The sequence below is a fragment of the Pelodiscus sinensis genome, chromosome 1 (assembly GCF_052426305.1).
Source record: "Pelodiscus sinensis isolate ZL-2025 chromosome 1, ASM5242630v1, whole genome shotgun sequence".
Taxonomy (NCBI): Eukaryota; Metazoa; Chordata; order Testudines; family Trionychidae; genus Pelodiscus; species Pelodiscus sinensis.
Window position 1 is genome coordinate 195,205,045 of NC_143052.1, and position 22,400 is coordinate 195,227,444.

A 22,400-nucleotide genomic window follows, 5' to 3' on the forward strand; every position below is an offset into this window, starting at 1 on the left:
TGGTTTATAAACCAGCTAAGGATCTGACACTTTGTTTCTGAACACTTACACAGTTACAAACAAATTGCTAGCTTATTATAAAGAGTGCTCCTCACAGATAATATTAAAGATAGATGATAGACCCATAAGCAAAGCTCTCCACAGTCACAGGTAGGTACAGAATTAGCAAGCTGAGTAAGTATATGACAATATGGACTTTGTATTATTTGTAATGCTGTGATACAGCAGAAACAGCACTGATTACACTCTAAAAAGAAATGTTAGTATATATAGAACTTTTTAAAATCTACTTTCACGCACAGTTGTCAGCGTCAATAGTTAATATTTATTCATACTCTATGACACAGCGAAACACAGACTAGCAGGAGGGGAGTTCTGTCCAATTATTATAGCGGCAAAGTAAAAATTCCTGAGGGGCAAATACCTGACACGCCCAGAGGGTTAGTTACCAATACAATGGATAGTTTTGACTTGCAAAACAGAGCATCAGGAAGTCCTTGAATAAATGAGTATTTTGCAATTGACAGTGAAGTCAGAACATTATTTCAAAAGAGACCTGAAGTTTTTTATGTTTTATGGCTTCCTCCCTTCTACCAAATGGTCAGTTGTGGGGATATTGGCAAGTTTGAAATCAAAGACAGAGAAGAAAGAGGGGTGTAAAATGCTATTATTCTAATTTGGGTTTAATGACTACACAATCTGCAACAATTGGGACAGTCAGACCCTGAGACTTCACTATTAACCCTGTAATTATAGTTATATAAACTTTAAAACAAAAATATTAGATTTAGAACTAGGGCTAGGTGAGTTTTTTTGGTGAATAATAAATTGGGGCCTTGTTTTGGGGGAACCAAAACAATTTGCCACTTTGGAAAATAAAACGGGGTTGAAACAAAGAATATATTTGAAAATGTCAAAATGAGATTTTTCAACATTTGGTTCAAAATGAAATGATTTGATTGTTTCAACAAGAAAAAATGTAGAAATTCAGTTTTGGTTCAAAATTAACCCTTCCTGCACAATCCCTCTTGCTCAGCTCTATTTTGGCAGTGATGAGAGTAGTTAAACTTCCTGTCTAGAATAATGGGCTGCCAAATTGCAATATAAGGTACAGCACTGTCATGTCTTGTGATTTTATATGCCATTTTGAGTTATTTTACTTAAAGCCCCAGAACCTGGACACAAGGGAGTTGTAGCTTCCCTCACTCCCAAATAAATTTCTGGCCCTCATTACTGTAAGGAGAAAAGTTTGAAAGCTTGATCTGAGTGAACACTAAGGCCTGGTCTACGATACAGCGGAATGTCAACCTAAGATATGCAACTCCACTTACATTAATTACATAGTTGGAGTTGATGTATCTTAAATTGAGTTTCTGGACCATACTTGTAGAAGGAGACCAAAGGGAGCAAAGGCTCCCATCAGCTTCCCTTACTCCTTGTTAGGAGCTGATGCTGACAGGGGTGCCCTCTCAGTTCAATTTAGCAACTCTTCACATGACTTCCTAAATCAAACCCTGAAAATTGATCGTGGCAGCATCGATATTCTGTGTAATGCAGATATGAACTTAAGGCTCAGAAACAAAAAGGGAAACAACATAAACCAGAAAAGCATTGCTTTAAAAAAATCATATGATTTTTAAATCAGTCACAGGATTTCTTGGGGCCTGATTAATGATTTATTAATTTCACAAATGTTGAAAGTGGCTTCAGCCACTTGCACAATTCCTATCCGTGATTCTACAATTACACCTTCTGTTGTTTCATTTACCCTAGAATCCGTATCAACACAAAATTCATCAGCTATGGCTTCTTCTACAGCGGTAAGTGCTACAGCATCATCAAATACATCATCTGCTGATACTTCCAGAGTAACTCCGATTACCTCCATAGGAACGATGCCTAAAGATTCCACTACAGTTCCTCTGTCCAACACAGTGCTAGCAACTGATACTTCAATCTCTATTCTTGCTACAGATACTAACGCAGTAGCTTCAGCCACTTCCACAATTCCTGTCCGTGATTCCACATCTACACCGTATGCTGTTTCATTTACCCTAGAATCCGTATCAACAACCCCTCCTTCCGGAGAAATAAGTACTACAGAGTCATCCCATATATCGTCTACCGATACTTCCAGAGCAACGCCGACTACCTTCATAAGAACTACTGATTCCACTACAGTTCCCGAGTCTAACTCAGTGCTAGCAACTGACACTTCTGAACCATTTCCTAGTACAGATGGTGAAACTGTGGCCACGTCTCTTTCCACGGTTAATAGTCCAGACGTCACAAAAACGCCCGCTGCTGTTTCTGACACAGAAACATCTTCATCACCTACGGCTTCTTCTTCAGCGAGAAGTACTACAGCATCATCAGATACATCATCTACTGATACTTCCAGAGTAATTCCGATTACCTCCACAGTAACGATGCCTGTAGATTCCACTACAGTTCCTTTGTCCAACACAGTGCTAGCAACTGATACTTCAATCTCTATTCTTGCTACAGATACTAACGTAGTAGCTTCATCCACTTCCACAAATCCTGTCCGTGATTCCACAACTACACCGTCTGCTGTTCCATTTACCCTAGAAACCATATCAACAACCCCTCCTTCCGGAGAAATAAGTACTACAGAGTCATCCCATATATCGTCTACCGATACTTCCAGAGCAACACCGACTACCTTCACAGGAACTATTGATTCCACTACAGTTCCCGAGTCTAACTCAGTGCTAGCAACTGACACTTCCGAACCATCTCCTAGTACAGACGGTGAAATTGAAGCTACGTCTCTTTCCACGGTTAACAGTCCAGAGGTCACAAAAACGCCTGCTGCTGTTTCCGACACAGAAACATCTTCATCACCGACGGCTTCTTCTTCAGCGATAAGTGCTACAGCATCATCAAATACATCATCTACTGATACTTCCAGTGTAATTCCGATTACCTCCACAGGAACGATGCCTGTAGATTCCACTACAGTTCCTCTGTCCAACACAGTGCTAGCAACTGATACTTCAGAGTCTATTCTTGCTACAGATACTATCGTAGTAGCTTCAGCCACTTCCACAATTCCTATCCGTGATTCCACAACTACACCGTCTGCTGTTTCATTTACCCCAGAATCTGTATCAACAACGCCTCCTTCCAGAGAAATAAGTACTACAGAGTCATCCCATATATCGTCTACCGATAGTTCCAGAGCAACGCCGACTACCTTCACAGGAACTATTGATTCCACTACAGTTCCCGAGTCTAACTCAGTGCTAGCAACTGACACTTCCGAACCATCTCCTAGTACAGACGGTGAAACTGAAGCTACGTCTCTTTCCATGGTTAACAGTCCAGACGTCACAAAAACGCCCGCTGCTGTTTCCGACACAGAAACATCTTCATCACCGACGGCTTCTTCTTCAGCGATAAGTGCTACAGCATCATCAAATACATCATCTGCTGATACTTCCAGTGTAACTCCGATTACCTCCACAGGAACGATGCCTGTCGATTCCACTACAGTCCCTATGTCCAACAGAGTGGTAGCAACTGATACTTCAATCTCTATTCTTGCTACAGATACTAACGTAGTAGCTTCAGCCACTTCCACAATTCCTGTCCGTGATTCCACAACTACACCGTCTGCTGTTCCATTTACCCTAGAATCCGTATCAACAACCCCTCCTTCCGCAGAAATAAGTACTACAGAGTCATCCCATATATCGTCTACCGATACTTCCAGAGCAACGCCGACTACCTTCACAGGAACTATTGATTCCACTACAATTCCCGAGTCTAACTCAGTGCTAGCAACTGACACTTCTGAACCATCTCCTAGTACAGACGGTGAAATTGTAGCTACGTCTCTTTCCACGGTTAACAGTCCAGACGTCACAAAAACGCCCGCTGCTGTTTCCGACACAGAAACATCTTCATCACCGACGGCTTCTTCTTCAGCGATAAGTGCTACAGCATCATCAAATACATCATCTACTGATACTTCCAGTGTAATTCCGATTACCTCCACAGGAACGATGCCTGTAGATTCCACTACACTTCCTCTGTCCAACACAGTGCTAGCAACTGATACTTCAGAGTCTATTCTTGGTACAGATACTATCGTAGTAGCTTCAGCCACTTCCACAACTCCTATCCGTGATTCCACAACTACACCGTCGGCTGTTTCATTTACCCTAGAATCTGTATCAAAAACCCCTCCTTCCGCAGAAATAAGTACTACAGAGTCATCCCATATATCGTATACCGATACTTCCAGAGCAACGCCAACTACCTTCACAGGAACTATTGATTCCACTATAGTTCCCGAGTCTAACTCAGTGCTGCCAACTGACACTTCTGAACCATCTCCTAGTACAGACGGTGAAACTGTAGCCACGTCTCTTTCCATGGTTAATAGTCCAGACGTCACAAAAACACCCGCTGCTGTTTCCGACACAGAAACATCTTCATCACCGACGGCTTCTTCTTCAGCGATAAGTGCTACAGCATCATCAGATACATCATCTACTGATACTTCCAGAGTTATTCCGATTACCTCCACAGTAACGATGCCTGTAGATTCCACTACACTTCCTCTGTCCAACACAGTGCTAGCAACTGATACTTCAGAGTCTATTCTTGGTACAGATACTATCGTAGTAGCTTCAGCCACTTCCACAATTCCTATCCGTGATTCCACAACTACACCGTCTGCTGTTTCATTTACCCTAGAATCTGTATCAACAACCCCTCCTTCCGCAGAAATAAGTACTACAGAGTCATCCCATATATCGTCTACCGATACTTCCAGAGCAACGCCGACTACCTTCACAGGAACTATTGATTCCACTATAGTTCCCGAGTCTAACTCAGTGCTGCCAACTGACACTTCTGAACCATCTCCTAGTACAGACGGTGAAACTGTAGCCACGTCTCTTTCCACGGTTAATAGTCCAGACGTCACAAAAACGCCCGCTGCTGTTTCCGACACAGAAACATCTTCATCACCTACGGCTTCTTCTTCAGCGAGAAGTACTACAGCATCATCGGATACATCATCTACTGATTCTTCCAGAGTAACTCCCATTACCTCCACAGGAACGATGCCTGTAGATTCCACTACAGTTCCTCTGTCCAACACAGTGCTAGCAACTGATATTTCAGACTCTATTCTTGCTACAGATACTAACGTAGTAGCTTCAGCCACTTCCACAATTCCTGTCCGTGATTCCACAACTACACCGTCTGCTGTTCCATTTACCCTAGAATCCGTATCAACAACCCCTCCTTCCGCAGAAATAAGTACTACAGAGTCATCCCATATATCGTCTACCGATACTTCCAGAGCAACGCCGACTACCTTCACAGGAACTATTGATTCCACTACAATTCCCGAGTCTAACTCAGTGCTAGCAACTGACACTTCTGAACCATCTCCTAGTACAGACGGTGAAATTGAAGCTACATCTCTTTCCACGGTTAACAGTCCAGACGTCACAAAAACGCCCGCTGCTGTTTCCGACACAGAAACATCTTCATCACCGACGGCTTCTTCTTCAGCAATAAGTGCTACAGCATCATCAAATACATCATCTACTGATACTTCCAGTGTAATTCCGATTACCTCCACAGGAACGATGCCTGTAGATTCCACTACAGTTCCTCTGTCCAACACAGTGCTAGCAACTGATACTTCAGAGTCTATTCTTGGTACAGATACTATCGTAGTAGCTTCAGCCACTTCCACAACTCCTATCCGTGATTCCACAACTACACCGTCGGCTGTTTCATTTACCCTAGAATCTGTATCAACAACCCCTCCTTCCGCAGAAATAAGTACTACAGAGTCATCCCATATATCGTCTACCGATACTTCCAGAGCAACGCCGACTACCTTCACAGGAACTATTGATTCCACTATAGTTCCCGAGTCTAACTCAGTGCTGCCAACTGACACTTCTGAACCATCTCCTAGTACAGACGGTGAAACTGTAGCCACGTCTCTTTCCATGGTTAATAGTCCAGACGTCACAAAAACACCCGCTGCTGTTTCCGACACAGAAACATCTTCATCACCTACGGCTTCTTCTTCAGCGAGAAGTACTACAGCATCATCAGATACATCATCTACTGATACTTCCAGAGTTATTCCGATTACCTCCACAGTCACAATGCCTGTAGATTCCACTACAGTTCCTCTGTCGAACACAGTGCTAGCAACTGATACTTCAGACTATAGTCTTGCTACAGATACTAACGTAGTGGTTTCAGCCACTTCCACAATTCCTGTCCGTGATTCCACAACTACACCGTCTGCTGTTCCATTTACCCTAGAATCCGTATCAACAACCCCTCCTTCCGCAGAAATAAGTACTACAGAGTCATCCCATATATCGTCTACCGATACTTCCAGAGCAACGCCGAATACCTTCACAGGAACTATTGATTCCACTACAGTTCCCGAGTCTAACTCAGTGCTAGCAAATGACACTTCTGAACCATCTCCTAGTACATACAATGAAATTGTAGCTACGTCTCTTTCCACGGTTAACAGTCCAGACGTCACAAAAACGCCCGCTGCTGTTTCCGACACAGAAACATCTTCATCACCGACGGCTTCTTCTTCAGCGATAAGTGCTACAGCATCATCAAATACATCATCTACTGATACTTCCAGTGTAATTCCGATTACCTCCACAGTAACGATGCCTGTAGATTCCACTACAGTTCCTCTGTCCAACACAGTGCTAGCAACTGATACTTCAGAGTCTATTCTTGGTACAGATGCTATCGTAGTAGCTTCAGCCACTTCCACAACTCCTATCCGTGATTCCACAACTACACCGTCTGCTGTTTCATTTACCCTAGAATCTGTATCAACAACCCCTCCTTCCGCAGAAATAAGTACTACAGAGTCATCCCATATATCGTCTACCGATACTTCCAGAGCAACGCCGACTACCTTCACAGGAACTATTGATTCCACTACAATTCCCGAGTCTAACTCAGTGCTAGCAACTGACACTTCTGAACCATCTCCTAGTACAGACGGTGAAATTGTAGCTACGTCTCTTTCCACGGTTAACAGTCCAGACGTCACAAAAACGCCCGCTGCTGTTTCCGACACAGAAACATCTTCATCACCTACGGCTTCTTCTTCAGCGATAAGTGCTACAGCATCATCAAATACATCATCTACTGATACTTCCAGTGTAATTCCGATTACCTCCACAGTAACGATGCCTGTAGATTCCACTACAGTTCCTCTGTCCAACACAGTGCTAGCAACTGATACTTCAGAGTCTATTCTTGGTACAGATACTATCGTAGTAGCTTCAGCCACTTCCACAACTCCTATCAGTGATTCCACAACTACACCGTCTGCTGTTTCATTTACCCTAGAATCTGTATCAACAACCCCTCCTTCCGCAGAAATAAGTACTACAGAGTCATCCCATATATCGTCTACCGATACTTCCAGAGCAACGCTGACTACCTTCACAGGAACTATTGATTCCACTATAGTTCCCGAGTCTAACTCAGTGCTAGCAACTGACACTTCTGAACCATCTCCTAGTACAGACGGTGAAACTGTAGCCACGTCTCTTTCCACGGTTAATAGTCCAGACGTCACAAAAACGCCCGCTGCTGTTTCCGACACGGAAACATCTTCATCACCTATGGCTTCTTCTTCAGCGAGAAGTACTACAGCATCATCGGATACATCATCTACTGATTCTTCCAGAGTAAATCCCATTACCTCCACAGGAACGATGCCTGTAGATTCCACTACAGTTCCTCTGTCCAACAGAGTGGTAGCAACTGATACTTCAATCTCTATTCTTGCTACAGATACTAACGGAGTAGCTTCAGCCACTTCCACAATTCCTGTCCGTGATTCCACAACTACACCGTCTGCTGTTCCATTTACCCTAGAATCCGTATCAACAACCCCTCCTTCCGCAGAAATAAGTACTACAGAGTCATCCCATATATCGTCTACCGATACTTCCAGAGCAACGCCGACTACCTTCACAGGAACTATTGATTCCACTATAGTTCCCGAGTCTAACTCAGTGCTAGCAACTGACACTTCTGAACCATCTCCTAGTACAGACGGTGAAATTGTAGCTACGTCTCTTTCCACGGTTAACAGTCCAGACGTCACAAAAACGCCCGCTGCTGTTTCCGACACAGAAACATCTTCATCACCGACGGCTTCTTCTTCAGCAATAAGTGCTACAGCATCATCAAATACAACATCTACTGATACTTCCAGTGTAATTCCGATTACCTCCACAGGAACGATGCCTGTAGATTCCACTACAGTTCCTCTGTCCAACACAGTGCTAGCAACTGATACTTCAGAGTCTATTCTTGGTACAGATACTATCGTAGTAGCTTCAGCCACTTCCACAACTCCTATCCGTGATTCCACAACTACACCGTCGGCTGTTTCATTTACCCTAGAATCTGTATCAACAACCCCTCCTTCCGCAGAAATAAGTACTACAGAGTCATCCCATATATCGTCTACCGATACTTCCAGAGCAACGCCGACTACCTTCACAGGAACTATTGATTCCACTATAGTTCCCGAGTCTAACTCAGTGCTGCCAACTGACACTTCTGAACCATCTCCTAGTACAGATGGTGAAACTGTAGCCACGTCTCTTTCCACGGTTAATAGTCCAGACGTCACAAAAACGCCCGCTGCTGTTTCCGACACAGAAACATCTTCATCACCTACGGCTTCTTCTTCAGCGAGAAGTACTACAGCATCATCGGATACATCATCTACTGATTCTTCCAGAGTAACTCCCATTACCTCCACAGGAACGATGCCTGTAGATTCCACTACAGTTCCTCTGTCCAACACAGTGCTAGCAACTGATATTTCAGACTCTATTCTTGCTACAGATACTAACGTAGTAGTTTCAGCCACTTCCACAAATCCTGTCCGTGATTCCTCAACTACACAGTCTGCTGTTTCATTTACCCTAGAATCCGTATCAACAACCCCTCCTTCCGGAGAAATAAGTACTACAGAGTCATCCCATATATCGTCTACCGATACTTCCAGACCAACGCTGACTACCTTCACAGGAACTATTGATTCCACTACAGTTCCCGAGTCTAACTCAGTGCTAGCAACTGACACTTCCGAACCATCTCCTAGTACAGAGGATGAAACTGTAGCTACGTCTCTTTCCACGGTTAACAGTCCAGACGTCACAAAAACGCCCGCTGCTGTTTCCGACACAGAAACATCTTCATCACCTATGGCTTCTTCTTCAGCGATAAGTGCTACAGCATCATCAAATACATCATCTACTGATACTTCCAGTGTAATTCCGATTACCTCCACAGGAATGATGCCTGTAGATTCCACTACAGTTCCTCTGTCCAACACAGTGCTAGCAACTGATACTTCAGAGTCTATTCTTGGTACAGATGCTATCGTAGTAGCTTCAGCCACTTCCACAACTCCTATCCGTGATTCCACAACTACACCGTCTGCTGTTTCATTTACCCTAGAATCCGTATCAACAATCCCTCCTTCCGCAGAAATAAGTACTACAGAGTCATCCCATATATCGTCTACCGATAGTTCCAGAGCAACGCCGACTACCTTCACAGGAACTATTGATTCCACTATAGTTCCCGAGTCTAACTCAGTGCTAGCAACTGACACTTCTGAACCATCTCCTAGTACAGACGGTGAAACTGTAGCCACGTCTCTTTCCACGGTTTATAGTCCAGACGTCACAAAAACGCCCGCTGCTGTTTCCGACACAGAAACATCTTCATCACCTACGGCTTCTTCTTCAGCGAGAAGTACTACAGCATCATCAGATACATCATCTACTGATACTTCCAGAGTTATTCCGATTACCTCCACAGTAACGATGCCTGTAGATTCCACTACAGTTCCTCTGTCCAACACAGTGCTAGCAACTGATACTTCAGACTCTATTCTTGCTACAGATACTAACGTAGTAGCTTCAGCCACTTCCACAATTCCTGTCCGTGATTCCACAACTACACCGTCTGCTGTTTCATTTACCCCAGAATCCGTATCAACAACCCCTCCTTCTAGAGAAATAAGTACTACAGAGTCATCCCATATATCGTCTACAGATGCTTCCAGAGCAACGCCGACTACCTTCACAGGAACTATTGATTCCACTACAGTTCCCAAGTCTAACTCAGTGCTAGCAACTGACACTTCTGAACCATCTCCTAGTACAGAGGGTGAAACTGTAGCTACGTCTCTTTCCACGGTTAACAGTCCAGACGTCACAAAAACGCCCGCTGCTGTTTCCGACACAGAAACATCTTCCTCACCGACGGTTTCTTCTTCAGCGATAAGTGCTACAGCATCATCAGATACATCATCTACTGATACTTCCAGTGTAACTCCGATTACCTCCACAGGAACGATGCCTGTAGATTCCACTACAGTTCTTTTGTCCAACACAGTGCTAGCAACTGATACTTCAGAGTCTATTCTTGCTACAGATACTATCGTAGTAGCTTCAGCCACTTCCACAACTCCTATCCGTGATTCCACAACTACACCGTCTGCTGTTTCATTTACCCTAGAATCTGTATCAACAACCCCTCCTTCCGCAGAAATAAGTACTACAGAGTCATCCCATATGTCGTCTACCGATACTTCCAGAGCAACGCCGACTACCTTCACAGGAACTATTGATTCCACTATAGTTCCCGAGTCTAACTCAGTGCTAGCAACTGACACTTCTGAACCATCTCCTAGTACAGATGGTGAAACTGTAGCCACGTCTCTTTCCACGGTTAATAGTCCAGACGTCACAAAAACGCCCGCTGCTGTTTCCGACACAGAAACATCTTCATCACCTACGGCTTCTTCTTCAGCGAGAAGTACTACAGCATCATCAGATACATCATCTACTGATACTTCCAGAGTTATTCCGATTACCTCCACAGTAACGATGCCTGTAGATTCCACTACAGTTCCTCTGTCCAACACAGTGCTAGCAACTGATACTTCAGAGTCTATTCTTGCTACAGATGCTATCGTAGTAGCTTCAGCCACTTCCACAACTCCTATCCGTGATTCCACAACTACACCGTCTGCTGTTTCATTTACCCTAGAATCTGTATCAACAATCCCTCCTTTCGCAGAAATAAGTACTACAGAGTCATCCCATATATCGTCTACCGATACTTCCAGAGCAACGCCGACTACCTTCACAGGAACTATTGATTCCACTATAGTTCCCGAGTCTAACTCAGTGCTAGCAACTGACACTTCTGAACCATCTCCTAGTACAGACGGTGAAACTGTAGCCACGTCTCTTTCCACGGTTAATAGTCCAGACGTCACAAAAACGCCCGCTGCTGTTTCCGACACAGAAACATCTTCATCACCTACGGCTTCTTCTTCAGCGAGAAGTACTACAGCATCATCAGATACATCATCTACTGATACTTCCAGAGTTATTCCGATTACCTCCACAGTAACGATGCCTGTAGATTCCACTACAGTTCCTCTGTCCAACACAGTGCTAGCAACTGATACTTCAGACTCTATTCTTGCTACAGATACTAACGTAGTAGCTTCAGCCACTTCCACAATTCCTATCCGTGATTCCACAACTACACCGTCTGCTGTTTCATTTACCCCAGAATCCGTATCAACAACCCCTCCTTCTAGAGAAATAAGTACTACAGAGTCATCCCATATATCGTCTACCGATACTTCCAGAGCAACGCCGACTACCTTCACAGGAACTATTGATTCCACTACAGTTCCCGAGTCTAACTCAGTGCTGCCAACTGACACTTCTGAACCATCTCCTAGTACAGACGGTGAAACTGTAGTTACATCTCTTTCCACGGTTAATAGTTCTGTTGTCACAAAAACGCCCGCTGCTGTTTCCGACACAGAAACATCTTCATCACCTATGGCTTCTTCTTCAGCGAAAAGTGCTACAGCATCATCGGATACATCATCTACTCATTCTTCCAGAGTAACTCCCATTACCTCCACAGGAACGATGCCTGTAGATTCCACTACAGTTCCTCTGTCCAACACAGTGCTAGCAACTGATATTTCAGACTCTATTCTTGCTACAGATACTAACGTAGTAGTTTCAGCCACTTCCACAATTCCTACCCGTGATTCCTCAACTACACAGTCTGCTGTTTCATTTACCCCAGAATCCGTATCAACAACCCCTCCTTCTAGAGAAATAAGTACTACAGAGTCATCCCATATATCGTCTACCGATACTTCCAGAGCAACGCCGACTACCTTCACAGGAACTATTGATTCCAGTACAGTTCCCGAGTCTATCTCAGTGCTAGCAACTGACACTTCCGAACCATCTCCTAGTACAGACGGTGAAACTGAAGCTACGTCTCTTTCCACGGTTAACAGTCCAGACGTCACAAAAACGCCCGCTGCTGTTTCTGACACAGAAACATCTTCATCACCGTCGGCTTCTTCTTCAGCGATAAGTGCTACAGCATCATCAGATACATCATCTGCTGATACTTCCAGAGTAACTCCGATTACCTCCACAGTAACGATGCCTGTACATTCCACTACAGTTCTGATGTCCAACCCAGTGCCTACAGCATTTTTTACAACCAGTGTGAAACTTCCAGTCAGTGCTACCATTTTGACATCGCCAGATACTTTCACTAGTACAACAAGGTCTACAGCTGTATTTATAGGATCTACGATTTACCCTATTTTAACTAGTACTGCAACGGCACCTTCCCCAGGAGCTTGTCGTGAGTTATTTAATATTGCACAGTTAGAGAAAAAGAAATTTGTGATCTACCCCATAAAATTTTTCTATGTTTATTAGAAAAACTTAAATAAACCACGAATAGTCTAGTAGTACCTTCAAGACTTTGTTTTGTTTGTCTTTAAGGTGCTACTAGAGACTATTCGTTGTTTTTTAATTTTTTCCCATTATATACTAACTCGGCTACCCCTCTGAAGGTTTTTAATATGTTTATTAGGTGCTTTAATTGGGAAGTATCGTCTCCAGTGAAATGTGGCTCTAAGAAATAATTATGGAAATATCCTAAAGAATCTGTATTGATATTAATTATGATGAATGCTTCAATATATAAGATCTGTGAGGGGAGTTCCTCCTATATATCTATGCAGAACCATAGTGAATTCAGAAGGGCTTGAAAAGGATTAAAATATGTGTGTGCCCGGATAAAGTTGCATGTTGGGATCTGTGATTGTTATAATGTTCAATTGTGAAATATTAATGACCGTAGTATGTACACACATTTCAATGTTCAGTGCAGTATAATAGAAAAGACTCTTAGATTTTTGCATCTTGACTGCTTTTTAAAACCCCATTATTATGAAGTCCGAGTCAGTTTGAGGGCAACCTGTCTGCTTCTCATATTGGTTATTTATTAAACAATCTTTTAATTCATGGTGTACTATAGGTAAAGAAGAATACAACTTTCCTTAGACATATCAGATAATGCATGTTAATATTTTAAGAATATAATTTACATTTTTAAAGGAAACAGTTACTTTCCATATAAAGCGCTCAGGGCTGGATTCTACCCTCCAGTAGGTGCATAGAGCTCTGTTTTGATTCAATGGGAGACATGCATGTGTGTCTTTGGTACTTAATCCTATCCTCGAATATCCCCATATTATTACATTGTCCTTAGCGTAAAAAATTATTAATTACAATGTTTAATTTTCATAAGTATTTTTAGCATCATGGAAAGTAGGTTAAAGTGCCACTTACAGAAAATTGATCTTTTTTTTGTGTGTTTAGCTTCACTTGATTTTTCCTTACGACTTGAAAAAGTAACCAGTGATGTGATACAATTCAGTTGGACACCTCTAGATGGCAGAAAAGAAAGCCCTTATACAGCTTCTCTGTCGGAAGATAACAGAGAGGTGAATAAAAGCACTACAGATAAAACAAACATAGAATTTAAAGGATTGCTTCCTGGTCAGAAATACACAATATCTGTGGAGGTTTTAATCTGTGGTCAGAAGGCCAGTACTTCAATGACAGTTCAGACAGGTATTTCCTTGATAATCTAATCACTTTTTATTAAAAGTTCATAATATATCATTCTTTAGATATGAATAGAGTCTATAACCTTTACTTGTGTGAGTCATCTTTATGTGACTCATCCCCTTGACTTCAAGAAGATTATTTGCTTAAGCAGGAGTTATTCTGTATAATTTTGCAATCATAAAACTCAAATAAGGTAAAAAATTGTGTACAAAAATCCAACTGAGTATTTAAGTTACAAATGTAACATTCTAAAGTAAAATAACACCAAAGTTAATGTTGCATGGGCCACCTTAACTTTGCCCCTATGTTGTTATTTTATTGTTATTCATTTTATTATGATGCATGTTGTATTGTTATTTTATTATGCATATAATTTTTATTTGTATTAATATAATGCCTAAGCATAAAGACATAGTATTAAATATAGAGTAAGATACCATTTCTAAAAAATCTAGATATGATAAATTTTACAAGCTGTAACAGTTTTTCATTCTTATGTATTTATATTCTGTACATTACCATAATGCTCTAGTGTATAATTGCCATAAAGCTTTTCATATGAACTTTAGTGCATCTTTCCTTATGCATTAATTCCTAGAATGAGGCAAATAACTGTGGGTCTATTCTTAGAAATTGTTTACATGGGAAATTAGTAGGTAGCAAGCTAGGGTGTGAATTTGCAGCACACCAGATTCCTGCACAGTAGCATCCCATGTGGGTCCTGGTGTGGCACACAAAACGTTCCACAATTCACTTTGGGGTACTGCTATTTGAAATGAAAGTACATCAAAGTGCATTACAGAAATTTGAGGGTACATCTACACAGCAATATGATTTTGAAATAACTTAGTCCATGTCTACACAGCAGGCAGTTATTTTGAAATACTGTCAAGCTGGAGGACTTCTTACTCCGACTCCTGTAACTCTCATTGTACGAGGAGTAAGGGAAGTCGGAGGAAGAGTTCTGTATTTCAAAATAAGTGCTGTGTAGGTGCTCCCAATTTCGAATTAAGCTATTTTGAAATAAGCTACACAATTGACATAGCTCAATTTGCGTAGCTTATTTCGAGTTAAGCCTTGCTGTGTAGACCTTTAGGCTACGTCTACACTGGCCACAATTTCCGGAAAAGGGATGCAAATCAGGTAAGTCAGGATAGGGAAATCCGCGGGGGATTTAAATATCCCCCGCGGATTTAAATAAACATGTCCGCCGCTTTTTTTCCGGCTTGGGGAAAAGCCGGAAAAAAAGCGTCTAGACTGGCGCGATCCTCCGGAATAAAGCCCTTTTCCGGAGGATCTCTTATTCCTACCTCAGGTAGGAAAAGGGCTTTATTCTGGAGGATCGCACCAGTCTAGACGCTTTTTTTCCGGCTTTTCCCCAAGCCGGAAAAAAAGCGGCGGCCATGTTTATTTAAATCCCGCGGGGGATATTTAAATCCCCCGTGGATTTCCCTATCCTGACTTACCTGATTTGCATCCCTTTTCCGGAAATTGTGGCCAGTGTAGACATAGCCTTAGTGTGTTGCTGTAGCTTATCCATATGGGAGTTTACTGCCCAGCAAGCTACTGCACTGTAGATCCATACTATGGCTTGCTGCATATGAATGTCCCATACAGACAAGTCCTTGGAAGTGCCAAGAACCTATTGACTTCAAATTAAATCACAGATGTATTGTCCTACAAGGCTGACTTAGGTTAACAAGCCTGTACAGTACAAGCTGTACCCTCTCTTATAAGGAAATAGCAAATTAGGGTTTTGAATGAATGAAAATATTGTAGTTAAATTTCAGTAATGCATATGAATTCCTGAGGCCTAATTCTCATTTACTGCAATTTTACATCAGTGCAGAAGAGATTACTCTCAATTTACAACAATGAGCTGGAGAGGAGATTAGACATCTCATATATGAGTATATTACCTTTATGTCTTTCAGTTTATGGATGATGATGCTCTAGTTTAGGTTTTGAGACTCAATATCAAGAAGGACATCAATCAACAAGAGAAAATATACCTTGCTTACATTCTCATTACACCATTCTTTGACTTTGATTCTTTGTGGTAATGAGATGGTAAGCCCAATTCTGCATGCCTTCTACAAATGAAACACCCACTCTTCTCAGTGGAGTTTCACATGCAGATGGATTAAGGAATTGGGCCCAAGTCATTTGCATAGTCAGTTTCTTATACTATCTGATTGAAGAAGTTGCCTCATTCCAGATACATTTTAAAAATTAAAATTGGCTGGATAAGTAACGACTTCTATAAATCCCTCGTACTTTCCAAAGTATTTCAGAGGTTAGGTGGATCCTGGCAGTCCAGTATTATTTTTTGCTCAGCTTCGTAAACCCAATGCATGAATGTCATCAGCTTAATCTTCAAGGAAATATTTAATGCTTCTGCTTCTTTACAGCATCCAAAAACTTCAAAGGACAAACCAGGTTGACAAATCAAGTCTTCAAACCTCAATACAGCAACAAATCAAGTGCAGCGTTTAAAGACTTTGAAAAGAATTTCACTGCTGAGGTACCACTCATTGCTTCAAAATAGATGTGGGTTTTATCATTTCCTACACTGCTTACTACTGCATAGAGGACAGATAACTGTGAGTTTGAACTCATGGTTTGTCACATTCTTCTTGATAGGTATTAGGGGAATTTTCTGCCTTATGTTGCTGAAGTAGCAGAGGGTATGCCTGCCAAACCAGGAGGTTCCCTGGGAGCCATCTAACCCAGGGGCCAGAAGCCTTCGTCCTCTCCTGCAGCAAGGAGCAATGCCACTCAAAGCGGCTAGCTGCCTCTTGTGACTCTCTGCGGTGTGGGGAGGGAGGGAGAAGTTTCAGCGTGCTCCCCCTGCTCCCAGCAAAATATCTCAATTCCTATTGGCCGGAAACAAGCCAATGAAAGCTGAGAGATTTTGCTAGGGGTGGGGGCAGTGCAGAAAGCCTCTCCCTCCCTACTCCTTCTCAGAAGCGCAGAGAGACATGTGCACAGCCAACCAGTGGTCTGGGGCTGCTGGGAGGAGGAGGGAGCTTTCCTGAGAGTGCTCCTGGCTGGGAGCTGCTTAGATAAGTGCCTCCTGACCAGAGCCTGCCTCTGGCACCCCATCCTGTCCCATCCTTCAACTCCCTTCTAGACCCTGCACCTCCTCCTAAATTTTTCCCCAGGCCAAAATCTTTCTCCTGCACCCATATCCCCTCCTGGACCCTGGACCTCAATCCCCTGCCCTAGGTCATAATCCAAACCCTATGTACCCTCCTCCCTCCTGCTCCAGGTCACAACTCCCGCCTCTCCTCCTCCCCCCGAGACCCTGCAACCCCTTCTACAATCTTCTCTAAGGCCAGAATCCTCTCCTACACCCATACCCCTTACCAGACTCTGCACCCCAATCCTCTGCTCCAGGTCACAATGCCCTCTTTCACCCAAACTCCCTCTCAGAGCCCACATCCTCTCCTGCAGCCTATCTCCATACTCTGAGCTCCCTTTAGCTCCCAACCTCCATCCCAGACCCCCTCCACAGAAAAGTGCAGCCCTTGACCACTTACCAAAATCTTGGAGTGCCCCCCCCCAAAAAAAATTATTGCTCACCTCTGGTCTATACCCTGGTCTAGGAAACAGAACTGATTCTTCTACACATGTTATTTTTTTAAATTGGTGATTCTCATAAAACGGCTGCATGGAAAGTTGGTTTATTTGTTTATGAAAGTGAAAAGAAAAATAGATTGTTACTTTTCATTTTACAGATAAAGGAGAAAATGACAGACGACTTCAAAACCTTATTTAACAAGGGGAGATTGCTTATAGTAATAGACAGTATTAGCAATGGCAGTGTGATTGTGCTCTTCAACATCATGATGGCTGTGGAACAAAACTTAACAGAAACAAATATTTCCAGTGCTTTTATAAAAGCCCTGAATGAGAGCACCCTGTGGAAAGTGGACTTCCAAAGTACTTCTGTAGTAGGTATGGCTAAGTGCTCACAGGACTCTCTTTCTGTTCTAGTCTGCAATTTCCGTGTTTATCAATGACATATGCCTTACCTGTAAAAACTACTGCACTAGGATTTCAGAATTTACCACCCCGTGCACAATTCCTTATTTCAGATGTTCAAGAAAACACAAGAAAATATTGACACAATTCAACAGCCACTGGACTCAGTGGGAAGACCCCTGTTGAGGCAGGGATCAAGTGCTAGGGGCATAGCAGATGACATTAGGTCTTTTCCAAGGAATCCATGAGATAATGAATCTTTTGCATAGTGCCCATAAAGACATCTTAAAAGTACAATGCAGCATTTAGCTTAATAGCCATAGGAATGTTAGTAAAACCACAAGCATTGAACCACTTTTAAATATCATTGATAATGACCCAATACTCATCAGCTCAAAGCTAGGTAAAAAACTGTTTCTGTGTTCAGTCACTGAGTAATAATACATTTTTTCCCCAAATTGTATGAATTTTCTCATTGCTGAGAGCTTTATTTCCTTCATTACAAACTGACAAACAAAATTAACAGTTCTGCTACTTTTACAGAGTAAATGTGAATATTTTTAGAGTGGTTCTTACATTTCAGTTTTGGACCATTTGCATCTTGCCACGTCACTAAAACATAGCTAAATGGCATTATGCTCAGACTTTCTTTAATTGCTTCATGTTGGAGCAATTCTACATCTGTTACAGGACTAAGAATGGTGGAAGCACAATGCTTCTAACTGCTACATTTCTGTATTGCCTACGTTTTCAAAAGGCATTAATAGAATTTCCAGATCAAGGCAGAGCTAGAAATCTGGCTGTCCGGGCTGATACATAACCTTCTGTTTCAAGTACAATTCATGATACCTGAATGGGCAGTAATTGTTCATGTTACAAGAGCTCTTTCGCAAAAGGGCTTCTTCCTCGTAGAATACCAATGCTGGAAAAACCCCTCTGTTCTTTCAATTTTCTTGCAGAAGAACACAATTGGGCTGTGTCTACATTGGCACCCCTTTCCAGAAAAGGGATGCTAATGTAGACTTCGGAATTGCAAATTCCGTGGGGGTTTTAAATATCCCCCGCGGCATTTGCATTTACATAGCTGCCGCTTTTTTCCGGCTTGGGGATAAGACGGAGAAAAGCGCCAGTCTAGACGTGGTTCTCCGGAAAATAAGCCCTTTTCCAGAGGATTTCTTATTCCTAAGGGCTTATTTTCTGGAGAATCACGTCTAGATTGGCGCTTTTCTCCGGCTTATCCCCAAGCCGGAAAAAAGCGGCAGCCATGTAAATGCAAATGCCACGGGGGATATTTAAATCCCCCGTGGAATTTGCAATTCCGAAGTCTACATTAGCATCCCTTTTCCGGAAAGGGGTGCCAATGTAGACACAGCCTTGCAGTGTGGACGTTCCTCAAGTTGTGTCAGAAAAACGGCCATTTTTCCAATAAAACTCTGTAGTGTAGACATATGAAATGGTAGGAAAATGCAAACTACAGACAATATCTTTAAAGTAACTAGTTCCCTTAAAAAACAAAACAACACACACACACACACAAACACAAACAACAATAACAAAGGAATGAGTGCAGCCAATGCTTCTGGTTTTTCATTAATAAAAAACAAACATGCAATCAAATAACAGAAGAGCATTTGTGCCACCTCTTCAGTTGGAAATACTCCTATACGATGTTAACTTTAATAACAAAATCATGACATGTATGGAGAAAGTGAATAAGGAAAAGTTATTTGTTCTCATAACATAAGTACTAGAGGTCACCAAATGAAATTAATAGGTAGCAGATTTAAAACAAACAAAAGGAAATTTTTCTTCATGCAGCACAGTCACCCTGTGGAATTCTTTCCCAGAGGATGTTGTGAAGACAAGGACTTTATCAGGGTTTCAAAAAGAACTAGATAAATTAATGGAGGTTAGATCCATCAACTTATTAGCCAGGACAGCTAGGAATGGTGTCTCTAGTCTCTGTTTGTCAGAGCTGAACGTGAATGACAGGGCAGGGATTACTTGATGATTACTTGTTCTGTTCACTCCCTCTTGGTCACTTGGCCTTGCCCACTGTCAGAAGACAGGATACTGGGTTAGATAGACCTTTGGTCTGACCCAGCATGGCCGTTCTTATGTTCTTAAGAGAAACTTGGTTGTTATTAGTGTCAGCACTAAAGCTGGTCAAAATTTTACGATGGAACAGTTTTTCATCAGAAAAGGCTGCTTCAAGAAAATTGAAATGTTTGATGAGACCGTATCAACTTCATTGAACTGTCTGATGAAAGATTAGCAAAATGTTTAATTCTGGTAAGGTCAAAGTCTTGGTTTTGACTTGTTATGTTATGTTATGTTTATGTTTTAACAGTAAAGTCAAAACAAACTGCTTATGTTTTCATAAAGTTGCATTGATATTTCTGAAATAATTTTTTAAAATATTTCATTTACATGAAATGTCAACTTTTCATTTTGATTCAGGATAAAAGAATATTTTAAAATATCAGAATTTCCTGTGAATGACAGTTTTGAGTTTTGGTTAGCATTAATATTTTATTTTTTTCCAAGAGGGTTTTAATATGGTAAATATTTACTTTATTACAGTGGCAAATAGCTGTGAAACAGGATTAAACGACTGTTCTAAAAATGCTGTTTGCACCCCTAAAGAGGCAACTTATTCCTGTGAGTGTAAGGCTGGATTCAAAGACCACAGTCCCAGCGTACCAGGGAAAGATTGCCAAGGTAAGAAGGGAAGGCTATGAAACCCGCCTTTTGGAGATGTGGACTGATATGAATCTGATCATGATTAGGCCAATGCAAAATTATGTGTATAAAAACAAATTGGTTACATTTAAACCCATATAACTGAAGTTATTTGTTTAAATCTTCCACACAGTGATTTTCCAAGTATGAAAAAATAATTTACAATCTCATTTGTGTATTATGGGGTACCTGTCCATTTGTATGGTAGTAGGAGGAAAATGTTATCTCAGTTTATAAACATGATCTTCTCTTAACTTATAGACATAAATGAATGTACTAACAGTTCAGCATGTTCAGACTTGGCCTCATGCAACAACACTGAAGGAAGTTATGAATGTACCTGTAATCCAGGAATAAAAGATGAGAATCCAGAAAATCCTGGCAAACAATGTAAAGGTAAATGAATAATGGCTTACTTCTGCTCAAGAATAATATTTGAATAATAATTATTATTATATTTGAAAACCCTAAAATAAATTCTCCAAGGCCACACTCATTTCACCAAAACATTGTCTTGTGTGCTGTACACATAAAAGCTTCATATTAAGTAATCTACCAGGAGATCCATAGGAGGTAATTCTCAAATCTATTATTATGTGTGATGGGGACAGAGGATGTGTGGCTAAACTTGTCTCCAGACTGAGGGGACAGATCATGTCCCACAGGTTTTGCCCTGACAGAGTCTTCCCTCCCACATCTTCTTCCTCCCACATAGAAGTGGGCTGGAACACATCCATGGTACCATCCCCAGTCACCTTAGGATCCTGTGGTGAGTTCTGTGTAAGGCCGGGATCTCCACTTAGTGAAAACTGGGTGGGTTGGAGGAGGGGACTGGGCAGCTCTGCACTGAGTGAGAATGGATGCAAGGAGACATATATTGGTCTCCGCTCTGCCCCCACACAAATCCCCACAAAAGTTCTTGGGCTGCAATAACTTTTTTGCAGAATCCCCTTTATGGCAAGAAGTTCTCTTTAATGAGACATGGGTAAGAGTACTGGGGACTGTTGCTAGTTGCAGGAGCCCTGGCAACACTGCTCCATTGGAATTTCAGTGTCTGGAGCCAGCAGGGCCTCCATGTGGCTGGTCCTGCCTTCCCACTGCTCCTTTAAGAGGTGCATGCATTCCAGGGACTCCACAAAGCCTAAGGTCGGGATTCATGGCTCATCCTACCTGTCCAGTCAATAAATATGGGTGAAACTTTATCATCTCTAATATCATTACCTCATAGACATTAACCTTCCCTCCCCTCCCCTCATCCCCCCTCTGTTCTAAAATCTGATTTCTCTATTTTATATGTGTTCACTTTTTTTGGTATATATGGTTGTGCCAATTTTCTTCCACAATTTGATCTGAGGAAGTGGGTCTGGCCCACGAAAGCTCATCATCTAATAAACCATCTTGTTAGTCTTTAAAGTTCTGCATAGTCCTGTCTTTTGTTTCTGAGGGGGAATTGCATAGAACTTATCTCCCCTATTAGCTGTCTTGTGTGGGCTTTACCATAAAGTGAAGAGATTCAGCCCTCAGGGATTCAGCTGCATCTTTTCATGCACCAGAAAAAATAGACGCGCCCTGGTTTTTGAGACATAATATTCCCAAGAAATGGTGAAAGAG

At 42.0% G+C, this 22,400-nt stretch overlaps 2 protein-coding genes across 2 annotated transcripts; both read left to right on the forward strand.

Moving 5' to 3' along the window:
* The first annotated feature begins 1,691 nt into the window (after positions 1 to 1,691).
* Positions 1,692 to 9,721, forward strand: LOC149525688 (uncharacterized). The gene is made up of 2 exons (XM_089776211.1): positions 1,692 to 9,539; positions 9,710 to 9,721. The coding sequence occupies exons 1-2, from the start codon at positions 1,692 to 1,694 to the stop codon at positions 9,719 to 9,721; spliced, it is 7,860 nt and encodes a 2,619-aa protein (XP_089632337.1).
* A 4,093-nt stretch (positions 9,722 to 13,814) lies between these two features.
* LOC102459005 (uromodulin-like 1) lies at positions 13,815 to 20,803 on the forward strand. Its single transcript, XM_006126118.5, has 4 exons — positions 13,815 to 14,063; positions 16,472 to 16,584; positions 17,801 to 18,020; positions 20,631 to 20,803. The coding sequence occupies exons 1-4, from the start codon at positions 14,048 to 14,050 to the stop codon at positions 20,786 to 20,788; spliced, it is 507 nt and encodes a 168-aa protein (XP_006126180.3). The 5' UTR covers positions 13,815 to 14,047; the 3' UTR covers positions 20,789 to 20,803.
* The last annotated feature ends 1,597 nt before the right edge of the window (positions 20,804 to 22,400 follow it).

Excerpts from the sequence above, each read along its gene's own strand:
- LOC149525688 (XM_089776211.1), top strand. The coding sequence starts at position 1,692 with ATGTTGAAAGTGGCTTCAGCCACTTGCACAATTCCTATCCGTGATTCT.
- LOC102459005 (XM_006126118.5), top strand. Across the intron at positions 16,585-17,800 it reads AAAAGAATTTCACTGCTGAG|ATAAAGGAGAAAATGACAGA; the intron begins GTACCACTCATT and ends TTCATTTTACAG. Across the intron at positions 18,021-20,630 it reads CCAAAGTACTTCTGTAGTAG|TGGCAAATAGCTGTGAAACA; the intron begins GTATGGCTAAGT and ends ACTTTATTACAG.